The sequence below is a fragment of the Capra hircus genome, chromosome 8 (genome assembly GCF_001704415.2).
Source record: "Capra hircus breed San Clemente chromosome 8, ASM170441v1, whole genome shotgun sequence".
NCBI classification, from domain to species: domain Eukaryota; kingdom Metazoa; phylum Chordata; class Mammalia; order Artiodactyla; family Bovidae; genus Capra; species Capra hircus.
Genome location: NC_030815.1, coordinates 60465160 through 60484195, shown reverse-complemented (window position 1 = coordinate 60484195; position 19036 = coordinate 60465160). Strand labels below are relative to the sequence as shown.

Sequence of the window (19036 nt, the reverse complement as noted above, 5' to 3'; positions counted from 1 at the left end):
ACAAACCAGTGGACCAGCCTTAGGAGAGCAGAAACCAAAAGGAAGAAAGAATTCAACCTTGCAGCCTGGGAAGAAGAGACCTCAAACACAGTAAGTTTAAATAATGAAAAGGCAGAGAAATACTATAAAAATGAAGGAACAAACCAGAAACATCTAAGTCCAAATAAATGAAGAGGAACTAGGCAAATTCCCTGAAAAAGAATGCAGAATGATAGTAAAGATGATCAAAACCCTTGAAAACAAAACGGAGAAAATGCAAGACTCAATTAACCAAGACCTAGAAGAATTAAAGAATAAACATACAGAGACAAACAACACAATTACTGTAATTAAAAATACTCTGCTGCTGCTGCTAAGTCGCTTCAGTCGTGTCCGACTCTGTGCGACCCCAGAATCGGCAGCCCACCAGGCTCCCCTGTCCCTGGAATTCTCCAGGCAAGAACACTGGAGTGGACTGCCATTTCCTTCTCCAATGCATGAAAGTCAAAAGTGAAAGTGAAGTCACTCAGTTGTGCCCGACTCTTAGCGACTCCATGGACTGCAGCCCACCAGAAAAATACTCTAGAAGGAATCAATAGCAGAATATCCGAAAGCATAAGAATGAATCAGTAAACTGGAAGACAAAATGGTGGAAATAACTTCTGAAGAGCAGAATAAAGTAAAAAGAATGAAAAGAACTGAGGATAGTCTCAGAGACCTCTGTGACAATATCAAACGCACCAACATTTGAATTATAGGGGTCCCAGAAGAAGAGAAAAACAAAGGGTATGAGAAATTTTTTGAATTGATTATAGTTGAAAATTTCCCCAGCATGGAAGAGGAAATAGTCAATCAAATCCAAGAGGTGTAAAGAGTCCCATGCAGGATAAACCCAAGGAGAAACACACCAAGACACATACTAATCTAACAAAGACTAAACACAAAGAAAGTGGCTACACAGGAAAGAGTGGGCTAATATGGCCTCATCAAATGCCATAAGAAGAGGTTAACAGAGAGACTTCCTCTGAGAAATTACAAAAGGAATTAGAGATGTTTACCATGGAACATTCCATAAAGCATGATCTGAACCATGAGCAACAGAATAATCTAAATTACTTATTTAAGAAAGAAGATTCCTAGAGCCCCACCTTAGAAAACAAAACTAAAATCTCTAAATATACTGCCCTGAGTTCTGCATATTTTAATAAGTGCCCCTAGACAATACCTTGGTACACTGTACTTAAGAAATTATCCTAGAAGGATGGAAAACTGAACTAAAATGGATAAGAAAGCAAGATCCTGTAGGAAAACCTTGATGCATTCAAACCAGCAGAGCCTCATCACCAGACATCTAGGAATCTTGTGAGCATCAGGCATGTGATTACCACTCCTTCTAGGAGACTAGAAAGAGTACAGGTGTGAGGTAGAGCCTCACTCAGTTCAAATCTTGACCCACAGTTGCTAGTTGTGATCTGCAAAGGCACTTAATTTCTGAGCCCCAGTATCCTCATCATCTTTATCTTATGAAACAGAGTAACAGTACTCACTCCAAGGGATTTTTGTGCAGATTAAATGAAAATTATAAAAAGGATCTACCATGTGGAATCCTTGTGCAGATTTTTGTGCAGATTAAATGAAAATTATAAAAAGGATCTACCATGTGGAATCCTTGTGCATTATTACAGGAATGTAAAATGTTGCTGCCACTACGGAAAACAGTATGGCAGTTCCTCAAAAAATTAAAAATAGAACTACCATATGATCTAGCAATTCCACATTCGGGTATATATCCGAAAGAACTGAAAGCAAGGTCTCAAAGAGATATTTGTGTCTACCAGCATTATTCACAATAACCAAAAGATAAAAGTAACCCTAAATGTCCATGGATAAATGCATAAATAAAATATGGTGTATACATGTAATGGTATACTACTCAGACTTAAAAAGGAGGGAAATTCTGATACATGCTCCACAATATGGATGAACCTTGAAAATATTACACTAATAAAAGCAGTCACACAAAAAAACAAATACTGTATGAGTCCATAATACAAGGTACGTAGCCTAGTCAAACTGACCCAGATAGAAAGTAAAAGGATAGCTGCCAGGGGAGCAGGGAGTGGCTAATGGAGTTATTATTTAATAGATATAGTCTCAGTTTTGCAAGATTAAAAGAGCTCTGGAGATTGCACAATAATATGAATGTACCTAACACTACTGAATTGTACATTTAAATGTAGTTCAAATAGGAACTGTATCCTTATAAATGGTAAGATGGCAAATATTGTGTCATGTGTATTTTACCACAATTGAAAGAAAAAAAAAAAAAGATCTACCATGATTCCAGGACTATGATAAATATTCAGTAAAAGTTTGTCCGTTTCTTATGATGCCCCGAGAAGGCCACAATATCACCTCTGTGGTATTTCTGCCAAAAGTGCATAACCCAAAACTAATCAAACAAATTCAACTTGATGGCCATTTTATAAAATAACCGGCTTCCCCCAAAATTTCAAGGTCATGAAGATGAAGAAAGCCTAAGGAAGTCTTCCAGATTAAAGAACAAAGAACTGCAACAGTGCAACGCATGATCCTGAATGGAATCCTGGGCTGGAGGGAAAATATAGCTGTAAAAGACATGACTGGTACAATCAACACCATCTGAACATGAATTGTGGGTTAAATGAATTGTACCAATGTTAAACTCGCTGATTTTGATAACTAAAGTGAATTTATTTTGATAACTAAAAGAGGGACATCTTGGGAATTTCCCAGCAGTCCAGTGGTTAGGATTCAGCACTTTCACCACTGCGGCCCAAGTTCAGTCAATCCCTGGTGAGTGAACTAAGATCATCCCACAAGCCACACAGCATGGCCAAAAAAATAATAATAAATAAATAAGAGAGCCCTTCTTTTAGGAAATATATACATAGCATTTAATGATAAAGGGGCATGATGTCTCCAACTTACTCTCAATTGGTTCAAAACATAATTCACATGTATATAAACATAGAGAATACTAAAACAAATAGGGAAAAATGTAAACAGTTGTAAACTTGGCAAAATATATATAGAAGTTTCTCATTCCATAGTTGTACCTATTCTGTAAGTCTGAGAATATATCCAAATAAAAGGTCACCAAAAACAAGTTAGTCCTCATCTTCTCATGCTACAAATTAAGTAAACTGGCATATCTCAAAGTTTCTCCCACATAACACCAGTTCCAAAAGATGCTCCACATAAAAGGTGGATTCTGTAGGCGCATGAAACTGAGACCAGCTGCTCTCTGCGATGGTCTCCTCCCAGAGGACATTGTACAGAACATATTAAGATTCAGAAACATCCTGAACTAAAGGAAACTGTTCAACCCAGTATTTCCAGAGCTTTTGACAACTAAACCTTTTCCATTTTACAACAACATCAGCAAAATCGGTACTCCAAAGAGTGTAAGGGGCTAACTAGCATGCGGTAGCCAATAGTTAAGCGGCAATGCCCAGGGCTTTCTGAGCCCAGGCCTCTTACACAGGACTGCAGGCCTCGGATAGCTGGCTGTGGATAAAGTACAGCCAGCTATCCGAGGTCTTCTCTGTGCTAAACACCATCTCTGCAAACTAAGCCTATAATCCTGGCCTCATACTCTACCTGGCTGGACTAATCAGTCTAAATTACAGCACCGTTAAACACAAAACACCAGAAATACATCTTTGTTTCACAAGAATATTATGCATTATTATATTTATTGCAAGCTGTTCATTTCCCTTATTACTGTACATATCTCACTCTCTGACTAGACAACTCTTTGATTAACAAGTTTATTTCTTACCTCATTACATCCTCAACACACAGTGCCTGACTCACTACAGATCACCAGTAAACATATATGGATCATATATTGAATTAATCACTGAACAATTACCTCTGATCCCAGATATGATTTGCCTTGTATTAATTCAGGTGCTGCATAAGCAAGACTCCCACAGCAGGTCTGCAGGTGATAATCCTTGTTACCCTGCCAATAAGATAAAAATGAAACACTTATTAACTACGGCCCTTAAGAGAATTAAAACCCTGATAAACATTCTTCCAATATAAGCAAAGAGATGCTAGATAAGAGTTACCGAAAATGATAAGAGACATTCTGCCGCCAACTCAATACTCGGCCCATGTGCGTGCATGCACGTGTGGCTTCCTCTTCTCTGGATTTCCAACACCACCAAGACCTGGCATGAAAAAAATCCTTCTCCCCTTAGCTCAGTCAAGCTCGTACTTCCCTAGGCATCCATTTGCAGAATAATCAGTTTAGCATACATCCAAGCACCCAAGTCCTCCCACTCCCAAGTACTCAAGAAAAAAGGATTATTTCTCTGAAGGACCCTATCTCCAATAGCAAATCTTTACCAATATATAAGTGTCTTTTCCCCAAGAGGGAAGAGAGCAAACACTACACAAAACAAACCCTTGGGAGTCTGTTTCCTAGACTTGGTTATAACACAGATCATGACCTCAGCCTCCAGATCTGTTCAAATAAGGATCCTCTGGTCTCCCACAGAAATATGGAGACATAATGCAAATGATATCACCGCCTAACACTTCTACAGAGTTCCCCAAATGGCAAATGACTTATGAAATTATAAGATTTCATTTACAACTGCAACAGCACACCCAGAAGTTAGCTCCTCAGCAGAAAGCTGAGGCCACCTTCTCCCAGTCAAGTCTTGCTTTGTGAGATGGAGTCTGTGTGGGTTGAATCCGTGGCAGCCATAAATAAAGGCTGCCAGAGTCTGTCACAAACATTCGCCACTGCCTCCTGTGATGAACATGACTTAAACCAGCTTAACGGCTCAAAGTAAGCTTTATCTTTATTGCTTGTCGATCAGAAAAACGCCTTCTTGCATTTGGTTCCCAGACACAAGACTCGACTGACAATCTCTGAAGAGCCAAGGGAAGGAGAGGAAAATCAGAAAGAATCAGACATTCAGCCAAAGGGGCAAAATCTGCCTCCCTTTGCACCCAGGTAGTTCTGATTGGGGCAGGAAATAATCATGGGACTCCAAGGGGCTGAGACAAGTCTGAAATTTCAACATTCTTAATGAGGGTAGACAGTTCATTTTAGAGACTGTAAGTACCATCATTAGAGGACTCAAGAGGAAGCCTCCAACAGCAGCCACACAGGAGAAAGTTCAAAGTCACCTCAAAGAGAAGGTATTAACTATGGAGTGCAAATTAAGGAAATAATTCATGGTATAAATTTTAAAGTACATATGGACTTTTTCCTTCTTCTTTTATAAGGAAAAGGGATTGTCTCTCAAAATGTAACTAATTGTCAGTTATATAACCATTTGGATAATAAAGAACAGATTTTCACTAGATTTCCTGAAATGCATATCTAAACAAAGAAAGGCATCATCTAACAGGAACATACTCCAACTGCAAACACGTGGTCAATTCAGCATTCACACTGTGATGGCTTCCTGACACTTCAGTCCTGCAAATTCCCTCAGAGCATACCCATGGGGTTTTCAGCAGGACCAACCCTGGACCTAGCGCAGTGGTTTTCAACCTTGGCTACATGTTAAAATCATCAAGAGAACTTATAAAAAGCATGAAATTTAGCATTTTTCTCAATGGATGCAACCAGGCTCACTAAATACTAAATGGAAGTTAGTGTAACATAACAGGCAAGAGGTGCACTGGCAAAGGAAATAAACTCATTTTTATCTCTGCACTTACCTTGGGTTTTGCACAGAGACCAAAGTCAATCAGCTTTAATTTATGATATTCATCAAACAACAAATTTTCCTGAAAAAAAAAAAAAAAAAAAGACATTTTCATAACTATATAGTTTTCCTTATGTTACATCCCACCTCTAGCTATTCCTAAAAGCACTTTAAGGTTGGGTACAGAGTAAAAAAATCAATTAAAAAAAAAAAAGAATGAAGTGACAAGAATAGAAGGAAAGAGAAGAGGAGAGGAATGTTGATAACTATTCTGCTTCCCCTCAAGGCACATTAGCATAAACCACTTTCTCCTTGGTACTCTGAGGTTCAACTACAAGCGAACATGATATATGTCAAAGGCAAGTTTGAACAGAAAGAGTGAACTCAAATCAAAGAGTTGGATAAAAACAAAGAGAAAAGGACAGAAACTGCCATATCTTGTTAGGGCAATTCTGGATCTCAAACCCTAGTATCAAATTACATTGAAATTCATGTTCACCAGCATGCATATTAGTCAAAGCCTACACATTTAAGGGTATCAAATTTTTATTCTGCCCTTGAAAAGCAGAGTCTGCCCATTTTATTGAACTATTCATTTCTGAAGCATAATGGAATTAAAATTAAAGGAAGATGATGTCAGGAAAAGAGTATCAAGAGGAAGATACTCAAAGACAATATTCTCAAAGAAAATACTCAAAACTCTTCTTTCCTAGGAATAAAACCTGAGGTTTACATTCTACAGCTAATTACAAAGACATTTATAATGTCACACAAAATTGACAAAGAAATAGAATGCCAATAGTAAGTCCATCCAGAAGAGCCCAGCAGGAGTCAAAAGTCAAAAGGGAAAAAGAAAGATACATTAGGAATGGAACAAAAAAATAAGCAAAAGCCCAAATAAATTCTAAACAGAAAGAACATTTGGAATTTGAGTGATGACAGTCAGATGTCAAATTCTCAGGTGAGCATCTGTAATGCAGTCACTTACTGGTTTGAGGTCCCTGTGAGCGTAGCCCTGGCTGTGCACGTAAGCAACTGCAGACGCTATCTGACGGAAGACAACACGGGTCTCCTCCTCTGACAGGCGATCGTGGGAAATTATATAGTCAAACAGCTCTCCTCCAGGGCAATACTGCAAGAGCAGCAGAGTCACATAAATATCATTAAAATATCATTATAATATCATTATAATATCATACTTACAAAAATCAGAGGAATTTAAAATAAAAAATCATACTTAACTCAGAGATGTTGTTAATTCGATTTCTAAGCAAAGGAATGAACTTATTTAAGTATGTTCAAAAATACACTCTCAGTATTCTAGCTTTTGGAATACTTTTGGTCTTGAGCTATTTTTTTTAATTAATTAATTTATTATTTTTTAGTTGCACTGGGTCTTTGTTGCTTCATGTGAGTTCTCTCCAGGAACAAATTCTAACCTATTCTGTCCACTAGAACAAATTCTAACCTATTCTGTCCACTAAAGCACACCATCACATGAGGAGGGTATTACAAAGGATATATTTACAATGTGTCTCCAATTTATTATACATGTCTACTTGGTCTAAATTGTTACAGTTAGAACTTAAACAGGTAAGCCACTTAGCATTTAATCTTGCAAGTGAAATGAATTTAATACCTCTCTCATACAACTATCATAAAATGAAAGAGAATGGCCTAAGTAAACGTTTGTGTCCCAAAAAAATTCCTATGTGGAAACTCTAAGCCCTGAAGATGGTGATTTTAGAAGGTGGAACCTTTGGGAGGTGATTAGGACATGAGGGCGGAGTCCTCGTGAATGAAATCAGTGCTCTCATAAAAGAGGCTCCAGAGAGATCCCTAGCCTTTTCTATCATGTAAGCACAAAGCAATAAGGTACCAGCTATGAACCAGAAAGAGGACCCTCACCCGACCATGCTGGTGCCTTGATCTTGGGATTCCCAGCCTCCAGAACTGTGAGAAATAAATTGCTGTTGTTCATAAGCTACTCAGTCTGTGATACTTATTACAGCAGCCCAAACAGACTAAGACAGTGACAAATAACTTAAGGTCTCTGCAACTTACTACTGACCTCGAGAACCATGAATATTTTGTTGGCTGTCTCTATCACATGGTAGAGTTGACATATATGCTGATGTCTCAGGTTCTTCAAGGCATCAATTTCTATTTTGACCCGAGGCAAATCACTCTGTGACAAAACATTTTATTAAATGAGCAATAAACTTATTTGGAAAATATTCCAAGCTCCAATATCAACAACTCTAATACTAAGTAGCAAAAGCAGTCAATGGCCTCAAAACAATTTGCTCAATAATACAGAAATAGAGAAAAAAACTTATCTCTGCGTACATTTTCAAAAGGCCCTGAGGGTTTTACGAAAGAAAAGTTCAATCTGAGGCAAGAGTACAACATGCCCCAAAAATAAAATAATCTCACTCCCTTTAGAAAGTTAGCATTCCAAACAAGGAAAATGACAGGAACACTATCCAGCGTGCATGTCTAGACTACCACTTCAGTCTCTGCATTAAGAAGCATGATGAAACCTATGGCTGATCCATGTTAATGTTTGGTAGAAACCAATGTGATACTGTAAAGCAATTATCCTTCAATCAAAAATAAATTTTTTAAAAAAGAAGCCTGCTGAGCTAAAAATTGGTGAATGTAGATAAAAGGTATTCACTATTTCAGTCTTCCAACTTTTCAAGGAGCTTGAAATTTTTCAAGATAAGAAGTTGGCTGGGAGGAGGCTGACCAAGTTGAAAAAATTTTTAAGTTCATAGTAAAGATAAAAATCCAGATATCCATGTAGTAAACAAGTAATATTTTATTATAAAAAGGGACTCAGTCTAATGATCAGTGGTTTAAGATCCAATTAACTTAGGGCCATGCAACCTGATATTAGATCTTAACCCAGAAGTTGTAACTTTAACTATTCTGATATGATGATCTTTTTTTTCTTCTTTTTTGGGGGGATGTGGGAATCTGATGACTAAAACCCTATAAGTAATCAAAATATTTTTAAAGTCCAAGAAGTAATTAAAATAAGCATAATAACAATAGGAAATACAAAAACCAGTTTAGAATTAATGAATTAATATCATCATAATGATGCTTTAGAATAAGTTTTGAGTACTAGTATGTTACATCTTATAATAACAATTCACATTTTATCTGCTATTAACGTATTTGCTGGATCAAGTAAATAAGGTACACTAAAGTTATAACAGAAGTTTAAATTGCTTAAGGGAATTAAATTAATCTATTTTGTAACCAATGTTTAAATGATCAGGAAAAATTATTCTTAATATCTTTTTATTAGTTTAATAAACATAATATTGAGCACTGAAAACAAAAATACTGAAGGAGAGCTGAATTATCAGTTGACAGGTTATTTAAAATAATTCTGATATAGATTACTTCGTGATTTTGGCATATATTTCAGAAGGAGTTCAGAGAATTGAGTGATACTACTGTAACACAACATTCTCAACTTATTTATATATGTTAATCAGCACTTACATCCTTAAAAATAAAATAACAAGTCATATTAAACTCTGCCAGGCTCCTCTATCCATGGAATTTTTCAGGCAAGAGTACTGGAGTGGGTTGCCATTTCCTTCTCCAGGGGATCTTCCCAACCCAGGGATTGAACTTGCATCTCCTGGGTCTCCTGCAGATAAAGAATCTGCCTGCCAATATTCTTTATCTGAGATATTCTTTATCTCAGTGGAGCCACCAGGGAAGCCCTTTTCAAACCACGGATTTATACATAACTGGCTGTGGAAATGTTATTTTAATAAAAGAGCAATAACTAGAACATTAGAGAAAATTCAGGTTGTAATTCACAAAACTGATCTATAAATATTTTTAAAATAATGTTAAACTTACCCCTAGCGCATTTTTATCCATGATTTTTATAGCTACCATTTCTCCAGTGAGGATATGGCAGGCAAGTTTGACCTTTGCAAAGCCACCTAAGTATAGGAAAATGTATTATTAAGAGATAAGCACACTAACTTAAATATCATCAGCAGAGCAAACTGAGAACTCAAGCACAAATACCTTTCCAAGTACTTTATAAAGCTCTCTTGAGCTATATTTTCCTGAAGTTTGTGATCCTTTTTTTCATATTGCTTCCAAAGCATTAGCCATGATCCTAACCTCTCCTTATCCAATGACTGGCTAAAGATTCCCTTTTGCCATTATAGGATATCTTTAATTTTGCAATTAGGAAGTAGAAATTCGTTTTATAATTCTTTAGAAATCTGTTTTATAATTAACGTTGCAATTAAACCTTTTAATTGACATTGTCAAAAGACAATATAAAGTTGCAGAGACAAAAGGCAAATAATACGAAACTTCCATTCAGTTTTAAAACTGAAAAAATAAGCAATTATGTTTCAAAATTGGCTCAAAAGCTGGGTAAATATCTACATTCAGGTATCTGAAAGAAACAAACTTAGTACCTCTAAAAAGAAGTTCCCAAAAGTCCCTCCCATGGTATTCCCCATCTCAGTAAATGGCAAACTCATCTTCCCAGATCAGGTCAAAAGCCTGGAGGCCATCTCTAGCCCTTCCCTTTTGTCTCACACCCCATACCCAACCCATCAACATGGCCCATTGGCTCTGTCTTCAAAAATTTTATCAATGTTTATCTTGGGGGAAAGGAGACAGGCACTGAATGGAAACGTTCTATGTCCTGATCTGAACATATGGGCATATGTGAGCCAAAACGCCACCAAATGTATTACACTTTGCTTATTTTACTATGTATTATGCCGCAATAAACTATATTTATATATACATACATGTGTGCCTGTATACAGAAGCCCACCGCCTTCTATACACAGAATCCCACTACCTTCAGTTCTATCACCATCCATGTCACCATCATCTCCAGTACCATTCACATAAAGTATTGCAGTGACTTCCTAACATCTGTCTGCTTCTGCCTTTGCCCTCTCCCAGCCATTGTTTTCACAATCAAGTAGCCAGAGTGACCCATAAAAGCAAAAGGTCAGATCACTCCTTGGCTCAAAACTCTCAAGTGACTTTTATCCTTAATAAAATGAACTATACGACCTTTCCTACAACTCACCTCTCTCTTGCTCCACTTTTTCTTACTAAAATAAGTTCAAAAAATTTTAAACTATATAAGTTAGGCTAAAAAGCTCATAGTTTGGCAGAAACCAACCCAATATTGTAAAGCAATTATCCTTCAACTAAAACTAAGTAAATTTTTTTTTCATTTTTAGAGTCTTCACTGATTTTTTTATAATATTGCTTGTGTGTTTTTTTTTTTATTGAAGGATAATTGTTTTACAGAATTTTGTTGTTTGCTGGAGAGGGTGTGGAGAAAAAGAAACACTCCTGCACTGTTGGTGGGAATGTAAATTGATACAGCCACTATAGACGATGGTATGGAGATTCCTTAAAAATAAGTAAATTCTACAAAAAGTAAAAATAGCTCATGGCTGCCCCCATTTCACTCTACTGTCAAATGGATGACCTATTCTCTTCAGGAAAAAATTAATTACCTGTCCCAATAGTTTCATATAATTCATAGTATTTGAGAAGTTCATCATAATCTTTCATAGTCCTTCTGGAAGTTTACTCAAAACTATAAAAAGAACCTGTAAGACAAAAACAATACACAATCAAAAAGGAAACTACGAAGAGATTATCTCCTTCGCTCTTTTAACTACAAATATAAATAAGTCTCAGGCATATAAATCATATTGAGAAAACTGATTAGCCATAGGAAAAAACAAAACAAGATTCCTCTCACTCCATACATAAAAATCAATTCCAGATCAAATAAAGAAAATATGAAAGGTAAATCTTTGAAAACTTTTAATAGAATACTGTTATTTCAGGATAGAAAAGGGTCCTTTAAATAGACAAAGAAACCATTAATCATAAAAACAATCAGACTGAGATGTTCTCATCAAAACTTGAACAACGTTTCCCACAGGGCCTGTCCATAACCATGTAAGGAATGTTTCTATGTGAAGCAGTTAAAATTATTTTCTTTTAACATTAATTTTTATTTATTTATTTGGCTGCTCTGGGTCTTAGTTGCTTGCAGGATTTTAAGTTGTTGCAGCATGCCAATTCTTAGTTGCAGCATGTGGGATCTAGTTTCCTGACCAGGGATCAAACCTAGGTCCCCTGCATTGGTAGCAAAGTCTTAACCACTGGGCCACCAGCAAAGTTCCTGAAGCAGTTAAAATGTTCTTTTATTTGACAGACTGCTATTTTCTCACCAATGACATCCTTAGCACTACCTCATTGCTCCCACTTCTTCCTCAGATAGACAAAAGCTGAAATGCTCCTGCTCTTTGATAGAATCCATTCCAAAAGTGGTCCTCATTTCCCCAGCACAAGCCCAAACCATATAAGCCTCTTTCAATTCACTCTTATTGAGATGCCCAAGATCCTAAGGAGCAGGGTTCCTCTTGCTGCAGCAAGCTAAGGACACCTAATGTTTTTAAATTACAGATGTGTTCCTAATGGTTTGTGGTTCATAAAGTTAGTTAAGTCACTCAGTCATGTCCAACTCTTTGCGACCCTGTGGACTGGAGTGGGTTGCCATTTCCTTCTCCAGGGGATCTTCCTGACCCAGGGATCAAACCCAGGTCTCCCTCATTGCAGGCAGACACTTCAACCTCTGAGCCACCAGGGAAGCCTACTTCTATCCATTTCCCTTGTTTTCTACAGAACCCGTCTAATTGTAAAACAGTATTATACTTAAGAAACCCTCCAACCAGCCACCGTTTGCCATCTTCCAATGGATACCGTGGCCATGCAGTATCACATAAGAAGACCATGTGTGTCTTCTTTAAGTCCTGGGGATCAAATCTATCCCAGTTTTTCAGGATACAGTTCAAAGGGGTGAGGCTGGAATTGTTAGCTCCCATCTTGTCCTGAAGAATCCCGGATGAGCCCCCAAGATCAAAGGTTGTTGCTGAACCATGCAAAGACACCGCGATTCTTGGCCTCCGGAGAAGAATTCAATCCGGGGCCAGAGACGAGGCTTGATCACTCAGAGCTTTTGTGTAATAAAACTTTATTAAAGTATAAAGGAGATAGAGAAAGCTTCTGACATAGACATCAGAAGGGGGTAGAAAAAGTACCATGAGTCATTTTACTTGGAGATAAAAGGTAGGTTATTTAGCAAGTAAAAAGCCTTCAAAAATTTGGTCAGTGAAATGAACCCTAGAGCAGAAGTTTTCGAGGGAAAAATATCAAAACTCAAGAAAACAATCAGCTTAAAAAATGGTTTTAGTAGCAATGTCAAAGTTGAAATAGCAAGAAAGATAAAGATAATGGGGAAAAGACCAAGATCCAATAAACAATATTAGTCATTTTCTAGGAAGAACTGGAGAAAGCAATGGCACCCCACTCCAGTACTCTTGCCTGGAAAATCCCATGGACGGAGGAGCCTGGTAGGCTGCAGTCCATGGAGTCACTAAGAGTCGGACACAACTGAGCAACTTCACTTTCACTTTTCACTTTCTTGCATTGGAGAAGGAAATGGCAACCCACTCCAGTATTCTTGCCTGGAGAATCCCAGGGACGGGGGAGCCTGGTGGGCTGCCGTCTATGGGGTCACAGAGTCAGACATGACTGAAGTGACTTAGCAGCAGCAGCAGCAGGAAGAACTGGCATAGGACCAACTTAATAAGCAGCTGAATCTAGCTGAATCTGCACGAATAGCGTAGGCAAACAAAAGAAGGAAAGTCAGGTCCTGACGCTAACAGAAAGCTGGTGACATAAAATGAAATATTTCTGCTTCCACTTGAGTGGTAAAAGTTGTTCTAGGCAAGGAGACAGTACAGAGGACATATTTATTCTTCCTGGGCACCTGAGATACAGGATGAGAAATATCCTTAACAGCAGTACTACTTTAGAAACCTTTTAAACAGCATTTGTCACTGGAGCAAACTGGGAATAAAGTGGAACCACACCCCCAAAGACAGGAATTACAGGACTAAGAATTTTTTAAACAGGTAAAAACAGCAGTAAAATATAGAGGTCAATACAAGGCTAAGAAATCTTTGGGATCCTAATGAGGGAGAAGAGAGTGAGCAGGATATTGGAAATAGAGGGATGTCAGGCTATAAATCTGTTTAGAAAGTTGTCTGATATAAAAGTAGGCTAACATTCCTTAGAGAGCAGAGCCCCAACTAATGCAATATTGGGGTATTCAGAACACAGGGGTTAAAGAGGAAACACAGACAGACATTATGAAGCTTAAAAACCATGAAATGGAAAAAGTTCCCCAGTGGCCTAGTGGTAAGGATTCCAGCCTTTCACTGCTGTGGTCCAGGTTCAATCTCTGATGGGCAACTGAGATCCTGCAAGCCGCATGGCACAGCCAAAAAACAGACTAACAAAAGACCATGAGATGAAAATAGACAAAGGAAAAGAAACAGGTCTTAGGAAATAGAAGACTCTAATTGCCACCATGAACATGCTTAAATTCCATACCAAAGACTGGGCTATTTTAAATTGCCACACTCAGAAAAAGAAAGCAATTGGTATGATGTTGGAATTGATTTTCCCAGATAAGGGATATAAGAGCATCTTAATCAATGCCTTGACGGATTTTTCCCAAATGAGTTTTGAACTTTCAGGCTATGGCCTCCAGTCAACTAGCAGAGATCAACCTGTATCAGTGTAAGACTGAATCACATACCTCCCCTTTTTTTCTTCCTTCCATTTTCTTATCTACTCCCTTCCCTCTGATCATACCATCTCTTCAGAGAAGTAAAATTAATGTGGGCCTAAATTATATCTATTTAATCCAGGTAACATTATTTTTGCTACTGTATAAGAAAACTAGCGTTTATATTGCAAACTGCTATAATGATAGCAGATTTTACTTGGCTTGTGGAAGTACAATTGGTTCTAAATATTGTTAAGTCTCCTGTTTATCCTCTAGAGTCTGGAAATATAGAATAAGGACATGCGACTGGAGTTATCCAGCTGCTGCTAAAGGAGGTATATGATTAGTTAAATGTGGAAGGGAACCTCCCATCTGTGGATAAAGAAGAAGGAAACTAGACCCCAATCAGACACCTGATTGTCCTTCTGAATGTGACTAAATAGAACTGGGGCTGTATCAAATTGTGGTCCTGAACTTTTCTGAGGAAACAAGGAATTGCCTAGATAGTGGGAGGAAGTTTATCAGTAAATTTTATGGGATAGCAACAAATTGGGGGCATTTTCTTACCAACATAGTCTTCTTTGGGCTATGCTATTTCCTGCTGTGTAGTACATTTACGTTATCTAGTGACCTTGGTAAGACATTGATGCTGACGATATTTCAAATGAGAAGCAGAATACAGAATGTCTTACAATGTGACCTTCTAATACATTTAATTAACATCCAGTTCCACTCCCTTGTAGAGGCTTCTGGGAGTACCAACAGAGAGACATTCATTCCCAAAGGCAGTAAGAGATTGATCTGATCATCTCCTTGGTCCACAGTAGATATACTGAAAGGATAGATCCACTGGTGAGACAAGCCCATGAAGGTGCAGTGAGGGCGTTTCTGATTTATCCCACACAGCACAGAAATAGAAACCAAGATATGAACAAAAAAGTGAGGAACACTAATCTCTAAGCAAAACTCCAAGCACCTGTGATGCTGCCCTACCTTCCCCCTTTCCCTTTCCATTACCAGAGAGAAGCAGCAATGGTGACGCTCAATAGTGACTCATCCTAGGAATGAGAGAGGCCGTATCACTCCCCTGGGGCGCCCTCCGTGGGAAGTCTCCCTTTCCCTCCTGATCTTTCGGTGAGGGCCACTACTTTTACTGCTATAGCATTCGGTGTGCATACACCCCTTGTAGTTTAAGTCTCTTAAGCCACTACTTGGGGAAAGGGAAGAAGAGGAAGCCTTTGGACTCTGAAACAGGGGTGATAAGACATAACACGTTTTCTTTTTCAGTGAACTGCCCCAAGAAATTGAGTTGTACGAACAGAAACAACTTGAAATCCTTCTTTGAATGTCTTTCTCGGAGACCGTCAAGGTCGTGCAAACGCGGAATGGGAATTCACATTTATCCCAGCCTCCTAGGGGGCAAGCGCTTCCACTGCACACCTCATCGATAACCCGGAGGCGGGTACGATCACTCTCCCCACTTACAGCGGAGAAAAACGGGGGTCGGAAAGGCTAATTATCTCATCCTGGGAACCGAACTCGTAAGGCGGGGCCTCCAGGAAGTTCCTCAAAACGCCAGTGAGCCAGCAGCACATTGGGCTCAAGCCGCTGTCCCCCGCGCTGCGCACTGCCGAGACCTCGGCACTCACCCACGCGGGACAGACTGACCTGAGGGCGGAGGGCTGGGAGGGACTGAACCAGGCAGAAAGACAGACGCACTGGACTGCAATCCCGAAGAAAGCGACGAGTGCAGAAAGTTCCTAAGAAACTTTGGGATAGTCAGGTTCTGGCCGCTTCCGCCCGCCAAGGGAATCAAACCTCGCGCGCCGGAAGGGGCGGGGGTGCGGCGGGGGCGGGGCTCATCGGGGAGGGTGCGGTCCCTGCGAGGAGGGGATGGGGTCGCTCGCCGGCCGAGAGGGGACTTCAAGGCTCGGTAGTCAACCTGGAGTGTGACTCGGGGCACGGAAAGATTTGCCTGGTGGCGTGGACGTAGAGTTTCCACATACTTCTTCAGTTCTCTTTCCTAAAATTAATCTGCTGAGACGTCACTAGTAGTGAAGGTTCTCATTTTCGTCCTCCTCTTGCCTTATGGCCCTTCTGTCATCCAGCGGAAAAACAAGTATACCTCTGCCCTCTCCACATCTAAAACTGTGTTGTCCGGAGGAATGAAATCCCCAGGAGCCATTAGATAACTCAAGGTACCAGAAACACCAACCTAGCATCACTGTAAAGTCCTTCTAATACGTTTTACTGTTTGGTCGTTATTTATGTGACTTTCACCCGATGTATGAATTACAATTGTAATGATAACTCAATCCTGACGTAAAAAAAAAATTATAGCAAGAGGAAAGAAAAAGTATTAAGTATAAATTTATACACGTGTTTTTAGGGCCTTCCCTGGTGGCTCAGACAGTAAAGAATCCGTCTGCAATGCGGGAGATCCCTGGGTTGGAAAGATCCCCTGGAGGAGGGTATGCCAACCCACTCCAGTATTCTTGCTTGCCAAATCCCATGGACAGAGGAGCCTGGTGGGCTGCAGTCCACAGGGTCACAGAGTCGGACATGGAGCGACTAACAGCACAGCCTATTACAGTAAAAGATTTTCAAGCAAAAAAAAAAATACACTAAGATAACGTGTGGAATTGAAATATGAGTTAAAGGGAAAAAAGGGAAAATAAGCAAGTTAAAAAAGAAATCACATTTTATTTTTTTTAATAGTAGGTATCAAATCATCTGGTATTTCTAATCTTGGATATCTTCAAAGGAGTTATTGCTTCACTTTCTGAGGTTTACAGTGAACCGCTGTTCTAAAATAAATAAATACAATTAATCCAAAAATTAAAATTTTTGTGGACTATGCAAAATCATGAGGAGAGCATGAGCTTTTCGGTGTTTGCAGCCTCGCCCCAGCATTATGACAATACAGTTGAAACCTAAAGGGCTAGGTTTTAAAGATGACACAGCTCTAAAATGTTTGGAAGCCTTGTAAAGGCAGCTTTATGCAACTTTCGCCAGGAGTTAGGGTTAGCAAGATCGCAGCGATTTAGCGCTGCTAAGAAGGTACAGACGGTCCTGGTCATCCAGCCAAGAGCCAAAACAGACGTTTCTATGGTCCAATAAACATAGAGCAATGGCAACCCACTCCAGTACTCTTGCCTGGAAAATCCATGGACGGAGGAGCCTGGTAGGCTGCTGTCTATGGGGTCGCACAGAGTCAGACGCGACTGAGCGACTTCACTTTCACTTTCATGCATTGGAGAAGGAAATGGCAACCCACTCCAGTGTTCTTGCCTGGAGAATCCCAGGGACGGGGCAGCCTGGTGGGCTGCTGTCTATGGGGTCGCACAGAGTCAGGCACGACTGAAGCGACTTAGCAGCAGCAGCAAACGTAGAGCGGTTCCTCGCTTCCTCACCTGCGCATGAGCAGTAGTCGCAGACTCGGAAAGATGGCAGAAGAGAAGCTAAGAGAGAAGATCCCTTTGGTTCTAGAAAACCTCCTGAAAACGTGGAAGTTTTATCAGGTCCTCAGAGTTATCCAGGCAAAGCTTTTACAAAAGAAGGAACAGAGGAATGGGAAAGAGGTCAAGTTTTAGCGACTAAAATGATTCCTCCATGATTCCTGGCCGAAACCGTGTGACAGGGTGCACCGACCACAGACAACTTAAAGTGAAACCTCTTGGCTTGAAAGTGCCACGTTAACATTCTTTGGCCTTTGTTGTAGTCATCTAGAGGATTAATGGGGTGAGTTTACTGGTGGAGTGGACCATTGCAAGACAGCCTGAATGAGATTTTCAGTGATGTCTTTGTGAAAGTAACCCCTCAAACCATAAAAACTCTTCCTATTGTGGAACCTCATGTGACCTGCTGCTGCTGCTAAGTCGCTTCAGTAGTGTCCGACTCCTAGTGACCCCATGGACTGCAGCCTACCAGGCTCCTCCGTCCGTGGGATTTGCCAGGCAAGAGTACTGGAGTGAGTTGTCATTGCCATGTAACCTGGGGATTTCCAAATCTGAAGTCTGTTCAGAAACTCATCTATGGAAGTGAACGCATCAGTCAGCTGAACCAGCAGCTGAACTAAACCCAGAATATCTGAAAGCACAGTGCATTTGGAAGCATGTGTTTTTGTTTTCTGAAATTGTCACCCAATATCTTCAGAGTTTATTTTCTCCTCTTATCTTCAGAAACTGGAGGGGGAAAGTTCAGGGAAAAGATGGTGATATTGGCACCCCAGTTCCAAGGAAAAATTCCTGTGTGTTTTCTGAGTTGGTCACTTTCCACCTCTGAGACCAGCCAAAGACTCATGCCATGGAGGAGGGATCCTTTGTCACATCTTCCATCCTGGGGTTAATGAATGAATACCTAAGCATGAATACAAGACAGCAGTGGACCAACCCCAGGGGGCGTACTTGAACCTATTAAGAATGCCATGGTAGATTACTGAGTCCCTGTGCCATCTATGGCTCAGGGAAATGCCCGCCGTTTAGTTCTGCTGGGCTTCAAGATGGAATTTTCTGGTTTTCCTGATGGTTTCTTAAAACCCAAGTCAGGAAAGAGTGAGTCATTTTCTTGGTTTGGCATGGATGAAATTAGCACCATTTCGTCTTTCAGGCCCCAGTCAAGCAGCACAATTGGACCCTTTCCTTATATATTCTAGAATCCATAAGTATTG

The 19036-nt window shown here is 39.6% G+C and overlaps 1 protein-coding gene and 1 pseudogene across 2 annotated transcripts in view; one reads left to right on the top strand and one right to left on the bottom strand.

Annotated features, from left to right (window-relative positions):
• MELK (maternal embryonic leucine zipper kinase) overlaps positions 1–16178 on the bottom strand; it is a 71540-nt gene extending 55362 nt beyond the window's left edge. The window contains exons 1-7 of one of the 2 annotated variants that reach the window (XM_005683873.2): positions 16036–16178; positions 11234–11329; positions 9585–9670; positions 7768–7884; positions 6685–6828; positions 5710–5778; positions 3896–3988 (exon numbers count right to left, since the gene is read on the bottom strand). In XM_005683873.2, coding sequence (XP_005683930.2) covers positions 3896–3988; positions 5710–5778; positions 6685–6828; positions 7768–7884; positions 9585–9670; positions 11234–11291 — 567 coding nt within the window. In that variant the 5' untranslated portion in view covers positions 11292–11329; positions 16036–16178. Of the gene's footprint in view, positions 1–3895; positions 3989–4097; positions 4196–5709; positions 5779–6684; positions 6829–7767; positions 7885–9584; positions 9671–11233; positions 11330–16035 lie in introns of those variants that run through there. The other variant, XM_018052179.1, reaches the window with a different exon arrangement.
• LOC102182502 lies at positions 17814–18445 on the top strand (annotated as a pseudogene).